We start from the raw sequence: 12,223 nt of genomic DNA, 5'->3' as shown, positions 1-12,223 counted from the left end.
TAACACCATAGGTAACAAGCTACACATCAGGTAGGATTACCTCCCCTAGAAACTTTCTCACATGGTGAAGTCAACAATACCCTAATGGCTTTCAACACAAAATGTATTCTCAGCAGGGGGTCTCTCGACATTTTTCCTCGACTTATTCATCACCAAATACAATTGCCTATTATATGAAGTAGATATTATGATAAAATATCAACATATATGACAGTATTGACCCCTGAACTCAATCCTTTCTGGGACACTTTCATCAAACAGGCTATAGCTGCGAATGTTGACATTATTCAGCTGCATTTGGGGACATACTTTTACAAAAAGTGACACCTAATAAATTAAAGGTCACTTGAAGTTTTATTTCCTCATAAATATTTGATGTAATTTTGTTTTGGAATTCGCCCTCCACAGCTTGTGACAAATGATATATAAGGTTTAGCAGTGGAAGAATATTGTGTTCCACACTTTTTTCCTGATAATACAATGAAATGATATCATCCAAACATATTCTTAGTGCAATAATCCTGGATTAACCAATAAGAATTAAATCTTCTTGATAATAATTGTATTATAAGCAGGAATTCTCATTATGAGAGACTGAGTGAGCGAGTCTGGTTTTGAGCCGCTTTTAGCAATATCATGGCAGGGAACACCTGAAAAGGGCTTCACACATTGTACCTATGTGGGGAATCGAAACCAGGCCTTGGGCGTGACAAGCGAACACTTTAACCACTGGGCTACCCCACCGCCCCAGTGGGAGTCTGAACCAACAGGGATTTACTTTATTCTGGCAATACTCTGGATAAAGACACAAGAACCCAGCGACTACCAAAATTAACTCACCTATATGCTCAGGGCACACTATATGTATGAGAACCTACTGGTGGATTTATGCAAGGTCTAACCTTGTAGTACCCTTCCTACAAGACTACTCTGTCAGCACAAATGCAGCATACATGTGTATTGATTACCCATAGTGAATGGAGGCATGATATATGTTTACCTGGTCACTGCCTTAATCATGAATGCCTGCAGCCATGTGAGATAACAAACTCATAAACTACTGCTCTTTCGGAACTCAGAGGTGGCAAACAATTACCCTTTTGAGGTGCAAAGTGTCCCATGCAGGACAAACACTTGTCAGAGTTCAAGGTTCAGTGGTCTAGTGTTGTGAGAATTTCCCTGCCAGTCTGCAAGGTGCCCTAAGTAGGGTGATTGTTTAACCTATCAGGGTGCAAAACCGCCATTGTTGAGACAAGGTGCCATATGAAGTGATCCCTTACCCTGTTAGGGTGCTCTATGTAGGGTGCCCTATGTAAGGAGATCACTTACCCTGTTGGGGTGCAAGGTGTCCTATGTAGTGTCAATACTTACCCTGTCAAGGTGCCCTGTGTAGGGATAACGCCTACCCTGTCAGGGTGCAAGGTGCCCTATGTAGGGTTAACACTTACCCTGTATGCATGTAGGGTCAATACCCTTACCCTGTCAAGGTGCCCTGTGTAGGGATAACGCCTACCCTGTCAGGGTGCAAGGTGCCCTATGTAGGGTTAACACTTTCCCGTATCAGGGTGCAAGGTGCCCTATGTAAGGTACACTTATCCTATCAGGGTGCAAGGTGCCCTATGTAAGGTTAACACTTACCCTATCAGGGTGCAAGGTGCCCTATGTGGTGTTAGCACTTACCCTATCAGGGTGCAAGGTGCCCTATGTGGGGTTAACACTTACCCTATTGGGATGCAAGGTGCCCTATGTGAGGTTAACACTTACCCTATCAGGGTGCAAGGTGGCCCCTGTCTGAAGCAGCTCCTGTACCTTGTCCACCAGCCCCTTACTGGCAGCCAGACGGAGCTTGTCCTCCAGGGACCCCAGGGGCAGAGGTGTCACAGGGGTAGGGGATGAGGGCGCAGCCTGGGTGGGGCCATTCATCTCTGTAACAGAGGGTCATTGACATGAACATGATGGCAAATAAATGTACTTCACTTCACAAATGGTTGTCTCCCAAAATCCCTACAGCCCAGTACCAGGCAACTCTTCTTCAACAATTCAGACTTGTTTCAGAAACAAAATGTTAAATAATGTCAAACATTAGGTCTTGACTTGCTCTTTATACTGGAGGCCTTGTTGGTGGGTGATGTTCATCTTCATATACTGGTTTAATATGATATACTGATATTGAGCAGACTCTGGAGTTGGATATATTAAAAGATGACCATGTCATCCACATGAGAACTTAACTCAGACAGAAAGATAAACATAATGTCCACTGTCCCACCCGAAACCCCATCAGTGTGACACACAATAATCAGCCATGTGAAAGTAACATAGCTTCTTACAGCTTCTCTTACACTGTGAACACAATGTTACTGTCAGTTGAAAAACATTTCTGAGTGAACAAATGTTCACGCTACATCAGATAGTCCTCGTCCCTATCACACAATTACTGTCATCAGGTAAAAACATCATAATGATATAATCCTGATTACATAAACTGAAGTAATGAACAGACAGTACTGAACCTTTTAAACCATAACCTTTTTATTACCCAGCATGCAAGCAGGTCAAATAAAGAAATCATGAGCTAAGGCACATTACCATTTGAGAAAAATAGAAATTAGTGCCCTTTAAAAAAACATGTGCACATGACCAACAGTGAAGGCTCCAGGTAAAGCAATAGTCTTATATAGATGATCAATTGTCAAACCTAAGTCTATCCTGGGCAAGGACATATTTCCAGACTGTGAGTCTCCAGGCCTGCACATTTATTCAGTGTCACAAACACCATTGCCTCCACCGCGATGCAGACACTCTTCCAAATATCATATCTTACATTAGTGTCAACAATCAGAGGACCCAACCCTTTGGACAATGTACATGAGTCTGCATAGAAGTCACATTAACACTACAGAACCTTAAACACTCAATATTAAAGATTCAATTCCCAGTCTACATGAGTCTGCATAGAAGTCATATTAACACTACAGAACCTTAAACACTCAACATTCAAGATTCCCAATGTACAAGGGGATACAGTAATAGTGTAAATGTCATCTCTCATTATCATGATGCATTACTGTATTACTCCAGAGTATTTACCTGTTATCGTTTTGAATGCTAGAAGACACAACTACAAAATCTGTCACTGGCATTTGGATGAGTGAGGTATCATGCTGGTTTTAGCAATATTCCAGCGGGGGACACACATCGTACCCATGTGAGGAATCAAACCTGGATCTTCAGTGTGACAAGTCAACACTATAACTACTAAGCTACTCTACTGCCCCAAAAATTTGAAAAAAAAGAGGAGAATAGAAACTTCTTTACTATTTGTAGCCACAATTGAAGGTAACTGCATAGCTTAATCAGGTGATCGTTTGTAACAATGTTTAACAGCTATTTCTTCACTGATAGAAGATCTCCTTCAAATAACATATAAAGTGCTGTGCTAATTCTTTTGGTGGAATATAGACTGTCCCTGCTTGTACCAAGTAACATAATTCATTGAACAGTATCATTTCACATAAAAGGAGTGGTCACTCACCTAATCATACTAAAGTCTCACAAGTATCTGGTCTTGATACCTTTTGACAGGTAATCAAATTGTGCCTAACACAGCAATCCACCTGCTTTTTCCTTCTGATGAAATACAGGGAACTCCAGATGCACTAATCAAAGGTACAGTCTGCACTAATCAAAGGTACAGTCTGCACTAAACTAACAGACTACTCACTCTCACTAATATACCCGGAATAAATCAACAAATTACAGACATACCTTCTAATTAGCTTCTCAGACCTCACCTGTCTGTGACTAACAAGCTCAGGTGTGACATAAGACGGATTGTTCCCCACACTCACAGACACTGTTGTTTTAACTATAAAGCTGTAATTAGTTGAGGTATGGCAAAATTGATTCATCTCTAATTAAGCAGTCCCCTTTAATATTTGATGTCTGACCAGTGCTCTTAGTCGACAACAGTCAGCACCTTTAGACAATAGATGGATTAATCTTGTTAGCCAGCTAAGCAAACACTTCATTTCCCTGACCTAATTATAATCAACATCAATCAGTGGATTAAAACAATTTATGCTGAGCATTAAGAAAACCTGCAGCCCTCAAAGGCATTCATTTAATCACCACTTCTTATTTAGTCATCCCTCAGTTTTGTCTCGACAATAATCCTCTTTACAGCAGAGATCCGTCTGAGTCAATTAATTTTCAACAATACCTGTTGTACAATCTTAGTTATGCATCAACAGTTATGAAAATTGGATCATCTGTGAAGGTTTTTATCTTCCAATGAAAAGGTCTTGTTCAAATTTCATGACTTGCAAATATGTTGTGCTGAGTCATCATAACATTACCTTGAAAATTCGATCTATGTTTACTTTTCATTAACCTTACAGAAAGGTTAAAGAATGAAAAAGTTTCAACATCCAACTTTTGGACAAATTGGTAACTGGAACCTCATTGCAATATCACACTCTATCCTTTCATGGCACCTTTTACTCTCCCTTTAAATCTGAACAGTATCCGCACCAAAATTCAAAATTCCGTTATTCAAAATTATCCTACCTGTCAAAAAACTTTCACATTCATTCTGAGTGTAGGATCCAATAACCCATCATCATCAAGAGAGGGGGATTTCACCAGGCACAATCGCCCAGTGAGATTCATTAAACACTTTCCTACACCACCACATCAAACGATGCCAGCTACATTAATGAAATAAGCAAATACCACACAGTGTCCGAATACCTCCACAAATTATTCACCCAGCATGATCCCAACGTGTGTGTTGATGTCATGCTCCCAGCTGCCGGCCATGATACTTTCACCCAGTACAATGGCTGGTAATACCTGTAGCGCCTACACCAGCATGGGCTAAGTCTACGTGTATTGTTGACATTCGACAATACTCACACATGGGATGATTGAAACCAATAAATACATTCTTGTTGTTTAATTTGATGTATTGGGGCTATAATATTAGCGAAATGTCATGAAAAGGCCAGTGTGATGTTGGGACAGCAAATGTTTGTGTTTGAACTAAGGTCTGTGGGAAAAGTATGTGTTCCTTTTTGCTGTCGTCCTCAACCTGTGAGTGAGTGGGTGAGTTTAGTTTTACCCTGCACTCAGCAATATTCCAGCTATATGGCAGCGGCCTGAAAATAATCGAGTCTGGACCAGACAATCTAGTGATCAACAGCGCGAGCATCGATCTGCATAATTGGGAACCGATGACTTGTGTCAACCAAGTCAGCGAGCCTGACCACCCGATCCCGTTAGTCACCTCTTACGACAAGCATGGGCTACTGAAGATCAATATTCTAACCTGGACCTTCAATGGGTCCTCAACCTGTATTTGAACAGCATAGTGTGATCAGCGAGACACAGTTATAAATATTACTACCTGACAAGTAACAGAACCCAGGTACTCATTATCATTATTTCAAAACTTAACATCCGCTTAAGTAGCTTAGTGGATAAAGCATTTGAATGTCACGCCGAACTCCCTGGTTTGATTCCCCACATGGGTACAATGTGTGAAGCCAATTTCTGGTGTTCCCTGACGTGATACTGCTGGAATATTGCTGGAATATTGCTGGAATATTGCTAAAAGCAGCGTAAAACAAAACACACTCAAAACCTGACCCAGACCAGAGTATATTATCTTAATGGCAATATGCCACACATCTGCATTTTATCATGTTGCCTTTCTTCAAGAACAATTGACTTGGCTGTGCATGTGTTTGTGACTGCTACCACAAGTATAGCAGAATAAAGTAAACTTGTTGCAGATATCTGGCACTGGCATTATTTGATAGGGAGTTACAAACACACAATCTTGTTTCAGTTGGAAACATACAGTTTTAAGCAGAGACCTTTTGTGTTCATGCTTTTTGTTGCTTGTATTTAGCATCATCTAAATCTAAATGTGTCCACACACTGCACTGTTCTTCCTCTGTGTCTGGCACACATGTGAGCAGAACAGAACAGAACAGAGCATTTCATTCTCTAAAAACCCACCCATGGTGGTACATAAGAACATAAGCTAAGTGTACATGGCACATATATCCCTCTGGTTGTTTACTTAAGAGGTTATGGTGGATTTGAAATATGAACCTGAAAGTCATCAAGAAGCTTGTATTTTGAAACTGCAAAATATTTTCTGAACCAATAACTAACAAAATCAAATTCCTAATCACTTTATAATGACTTATAAATTCTCAGGTTTTAAGGTCTCTTAAATACAATATGGTACCGTGACACTAAACCAGTTTATCATCAGCTTGTCCTCGGCAAGTGACAGCCAGACAGGGTGATAGTCTTCTACAGACTCAGTCTTCAACTTACTTTAGTCAAGATTCACATTGATAAGACTTATATTACTATCTGATGTTCCAAGACAGTCTCAGCTTACATCATTAGTCCTGTACAATAGACGAAAAACATCAGGGAAAACACCCACAAGGTGCTGTAGGTGCTCGGACTGAAGAAAACATTTTAGGATGATTCAACCATATTATGCTGACACAAATATAAAGTGACTTAGCAAAATGGGTGAAAGAAATAAGGGAAAAACATGGCTTGTTACTGTCAACTGAGCACTGAAGTCAAGCTCCAATCATGACTCATAGATCAACCTTATTTCTATCACTTTTCTCAGAAATGTTCCTCTATCCGTGCCAGGTGGTACATGGGAATAACATTTCAAACCTTTTAGCAGAATGAAATATTTAAAAGTTCAAATAGAACCACAATGGTTTGAACAGCAGGTGAGTTAAAAATTGTCACTTTCTTCTCACACCTGACTAGGCAAGAATGCAACTGCTAAAACAGCGTGCATTCCGTGGAACTCCACCGTTACCACGGGGGCTACTGTGATCTCACACCGTGACAGTGTCTGTATTCAGTGTAAACAGATATGCTCAAAGAATAAAAGCAAATGATTAATTTTTAATCTTGTTCACAGCTAGTAATTGTGAAGGGTCTTTTACAAAGACACTGTTATACAGTATTCATGATCCACATTTGTAGTGAAGAATTTAATTGCTTGGTTGGTTGGTTTGTTGTTTAAAGACACACTGAGCAATATTCCAGCTATGGTATATGGCTGCTGTCTGTAAATAATCAAGTCTGGACCAGACAATCCAGTGATCAACATTATGAGCATCGTTCTATGCATTTGGGATACGATGACGTGTCAACCAAGTCAGAGAGTCTGACCACCTGATCCCGTTTGGGATCTTGGGTTACTGAAGATCAATTCTAACCTGGATCTTCACGGGTCAAAGAAATACACTCACTCACTCACTCACTTGTGATGGAAAGTTACACCTCCTGGAGTTATCGAGGACACAGACTAAATAAGACTTTCGGCTTTTAAGAAATGTTTCTAGATCACCAGTGAACCTTTGAATCAGTTCAGAGGTAGAGAATTTGAAACAAGTTCTTAAAAGGGATGTGTGTGTGATGAGCTGACAATTACAAGTAAGTGTCGGTACATTCATTCAATGATGAGATAGATATGTCCTGACCGTGCTGGGGACAAGCTTGTGAACAATATAAAGTATTTGTCCTTTACAGTAAAGTTTTTATGAATGCTAAGCAAAGAAGATAATATTTCCAAGAGGGTTTACCGTTCCATGACAATCATACACCTTGAAGCTTCTTGTTACACACAATTTCAGCGAAGATTTAATCAGGATTTTAATATTTGAGGCCATTAGCTGTCAATGAACACAAAAGTACTCCCATAAACTAATCCAGAGGTTTAGAGGAGTCTTTGTGATGTAATGATTTCCTTCCAACTAGCTAAGACCCCTGTCATAACAGATGATATATTTGTGCATAGATAAGCCACATGTCTTCCACCGACGATGACATCAAGCCTACACAGGGGGGCACTCCAGCAACACATGATCACATGGAAATAATAAATAACTGCTGTCATCCAGCAGCTATAAACTGTGATGCAAGAACTCACATCATAAACCAGATCGCCATTAACTGTCACTGACTCAGTCCACTGTGAGCGAAGGTGAAGGACGTGTGGATTAGCTGGTGTTGTCTGGGGGCGAACATAATGAAGCAATAGATAGAATACAGCGGGAACCATACTCAGCAGCTGGTAATATATACATAAAGCATGTGTACCCACAAGAAGTTAATTATTAGTTTCCTGAAAATTCAATTTCCTGTGAGAGAATGGAGTATGGTGTAGTTACCGATACAGAAATATTCCAAGTGATGCAGTGTTTGAACTTATAGATCAATGCCAAGGACATTTGTAATGTTAAAATACAGAACTATAGAATCCATCACAAATACCATCTTACATAAAAGTCTCATTATATAGAAACCTGCACTGCCACATTACAGTATTATTCACAGCATTAACACCTGCATTTCATCACACCTGAGTGACTTGTGTAACATTCCATACAGGTAATAGTTAGTATAACCGAGGATCACAATACTAAGTTCTGAGATATTATATTCATGTTTTGTAGAGCACAATGTACTCAGCTCAGTATTCGATACTATCTACTGTAGTTATCGATAACCGAGGATCAAAATACAAAGTTCCAAGATAAAATATTGATGTTTCGTTGAGTTCAACGCACTCAGCCCTAATGTAGTATGGGAACAGTATGTTAATTAAACTCTGGTGAGTTAATAACTACTGTTCTCAACGTCCAATTACATATTGAAGTAGATACCAAAACAGTCCTCAAGATATTGGAACTTTGAGAAGGAAAAAGTCCACAGCTTAGTCAAGGACACTAAGAACCGGTTTATGTGCAACACTTATGTTGAATGGGTTTAATGGAGTGTTGAACCTGGTAACTACACTCTACTGTCACGATACACTGACGCTGTAGTCCTAGATGTCATTACCTGCCGGGGACTAACACTGGATTATCTCACGTCCTCAGGTCAACCCTAATTATCTGTGAGATTGGAGGAATCACACCTGCATGTGGCGTGTTGGTTGGGGTAGCTTACAGGGTAGGTAGGCGTGACTGACAAATTAATTTTTATCAGTGTTTGGGCGGTAGATGTAGTTTAAATGGAGTGAGTGAGTGAGTGCCCAAAAGACATCCAACTTTAGCAGCAGAACCTATGGGCGAATATGTCTGGTGGATTGGTTAAGCATGGCTGAGTACACCTTGGTGAGACTGTGAATGAACTGGCATGACTGGCAAACATATTACTGATAAGCCAATCCCAATATCCCACAATGAACAAGAATGTCGAAATAATATTTACGCAATTGAAATAAGCAGTGGAGAATGCAGCCCTCATTACCTGCTGTCTCCTCACAAAGACCTACCCTTGAAGCTTCCTTAGGTTTACTACCACAGCTACAACAGGGACATCCACCCTAGAGCACAGGTGCTATCAATCAGTGTCACATACACCCTCTCCATGTGACCCTCGCCCAACTCTACTTCATCAGCCATTAGCAACACGGAGGATATGCAACACAGATACCAGGTACCCAATGTGTCTCGGGTCAAGAGGTACATGCCTAACCATTTAGTACATACTTGACTACACTGCGATGCCGCCATCTCCAACCCTTTTTCACACTGTGCATAATTTACTCCTAAAAATATTAGAAAAACTTTCTGGCCTTTTTTAAACACCTACTTAAATGGGCCATTAAAGGTTGAAAATGAAACTTACTTTTAAAGTGGGTGCTACAAAATCCCTTGTTCTACATGTTTAATACTGGCAATGCTTTTTGTCTCCTGTTTCCATAGGTCTCTAAATATTCTCCTATACATGTTTGTGCCTGTGTTGATTATAGATTCCATTTTTGGGTCACAGAAGTCTATCGTGGTTGTAGGAGGTGACTTAATGGATTGATGTTCAGGGTGGTGAAGTACCCATTGTACAAAGGGATCTTAGCACTAAGGTAATCATAATGACAGTTGTAGTGCTAAGGTTGTTTGTACAACAGTTCCCAGGATTGTTACTTGGCTGATTGTGTCACTGTAGACAATCGTTCATCATATAAATCACTGGTTGGTCTGGTCCAGCAAAGCAAACATACTCACTCCTATTTTTCTGACCTTACCTACAGTCTTAATATGAGAAAATATTGGACACATATTGCAACAAAGAAGTAGCTTATTTCATCTCTGAATACTTAGTCACATATATCACACAGCACATTCATCGCTACCCCTTTGTGGTGTCCACCTGGCCAAGTATTGATTACACCTGTCAGGTAGGTAAGATAGACACTGACACACCTTAACACCCAGTATCGCTCATTCACCACAGTATTACAGCATCATGATTATGCCAGATAGGATCCATAAACAAAGTCGACAAATCCTTTCCATTATATGCTACATTTGGCATTACAGTTTCTCAGTAAAGATTCTAATGGGGGAGTTGAGTTCCATCCAGCATTTGAACCCACACTCTCAGAGTAGGGCACCTAATCACCAGCATGAAGTTAGCGATCTAACCCACTCAGCCTTATATTCCCCACACAGGCAACTTGAGAATGATATATCACTGATATCCATCATGAGTAACGAAGCCAATCATGACACAATGACCACCATTGTAACTGTATTTATATTCTCCAGTCTGGGTCTCTAACTCGCTCCAGTTTACCCAACAATATGTCACGACTGACGGCTGACAGGAGTTGTGCATACATGTCAAACCATGGAAGATTCCTCACGGAAAATATCCCAACAATTTCACGTGCGCTACTTACGCAGCTTCATAAGTGAAATAAGTTGTAAACCTGACAGTATACATTGTCCACTCCAATAATAGAGCTTTGTTCCTTGGATAATACACTGGAGAAGGTGTACAGCCATTTCCTTGTACGCGAACTATGCGACATCACCAGATGGACCAAGAAAATTTCATCAACATAGGAATGCTATGACATTCAGAAATATTCGCCCTCAACTTCCGAACCAAACCTCAACCAGGGACTTGTTTTGTATACTTTTGTTTTTTGGTTTGGTTGTCTATGAATCGAGGATGACTCATTTTCAACAAAACTTTGTAAAAGGTCAACAATTGCACACCAAGATGTGGTCTAGAGGGAGTCGTAGGTTTGTTTTCATACCATTAGCGTTCATTTAACTTTCGTTTTGAACAAAAAATTTACTTAAGTAGATGACAGTTGACATGTGCGCATGAGTATGTGTACCAAACTTCCCACTTGACTTCCAGATACCAGACAGAGGAGTCAGTCACTTAACATGGCGGCAAATCCCAGCCAGGAAGTAGTTTATCATCTCCATGACAACAGCTCATTGGATGGTATACTACATCTGGTTGCTGGGGTGTTATCATCTTTATCAACATCCCTTCGACCTTAAGTTCCTGGATGACACAACAGCTGTGTTGACTATTTACAAACATGAGGCAAACACTTCCACACCAAGCACTGACATGATAAACTGGCCAAATCCCAGAGTTTCATCAACAGGCTTATCGGGCTCCTCGCCACTGTGTGATGTCCTGATGGACATGTTTGACTTTTAAGTGATCACCTTGTAGAGGTGCATGCAAACAATTCTGTTCTTATGATGCTGAGATTAGATCAAGATTAACAACACCCATATCACTACCTCATTCATCCACTATATAATGTTGAGCTCTAGATGCCAAAGGCATAAAGAGCAAACTATGCAATACATAAAAATCAAGTTTAAACTGGTTCTTTTTAACATTCATGCCATACTAAAATTGGTCAGTGATGAATTGTCAGTTCAAAATCAAATTAAACACCATCATAGAGGCATTCAAGTTGCATTGGTTTGACAATATATGTAAACAATCAAGTGCCACTCAATAAAATCATTGAACACTGTCAGTCCCTGCCTTGAAAGAATTTGTTAAAGTGTGACAAAACACTTTCTAAAATTGTAAGAAATCTCTGCCGTCCATTCCATCATAAATTCGTAAGCATGTGTTTGTGAGACACTATAAATTAGTGATACCAGGTGTTCATGAAAAGGTGAGCGTGTCCTCCTCATCAATGGCACCCATCACAAGTATATGGTATAGGTCAAAATAGGAATACATACTATGAATAATTTAACCAATGATCAGTTGCAAGTGACATCAACAACACATTAAAACTAAAATGTTTCAAGAATTTTGTATAATTTCTGCTTAGACTCACTGTCTTCATCTTATCCTCAATGACTTTCATCTGTTTCATGACAAGCCAATTACA

The 12,223-nt window shown here is 40.0% G+C and overlaps 1 protein-coding gene across 2 annotated transcripts in view; it reads right to left on the bottom strand.

The window, feature by feature from the left end:
- LOC124263332 (homeobox protein 2-like) overlaps positions 1–12,223 on the bottom strand; it is a 78,314-nt gene that overhangs the window by 23,745 nt on the left and 42,346 nt on the right. For both annotated transcript variants that reach the window (XM_046697912.1, XM_046697911.1), the window contains one exon: positions 1,765–1,925. In XM_046697912.1, coding sequence (XP_046553868.1) covers positions 1,765–1,923 — 159 coding nt within the window. In that variant the 5' untranslated portion in view covers positions 1,924–1,925. The remainder of the gene's footprint in view (positions 1–1,764; positions 1,926–12,223) is intronic.

The sequence above is a fragment of the Haliotis rubra genome, unplaced genomic scaffold (assembly GCF_003918875.1).
Source record: "Haliotis rubra isolate DU_JTF1 unplaced genomic scaffold, ASM391887v1 Scf88, whole genome shotgun sequence".
NCBI classification, from domain to species: Eukaryota; Metazoa; Mollusca; class Gastropoda; order Lepetellida; family Haliotidae; genus Haliotis; species Haliotis rubra.
This window is presented reverse-complemented; position numbering and strand designations above follow the sequence as displayed.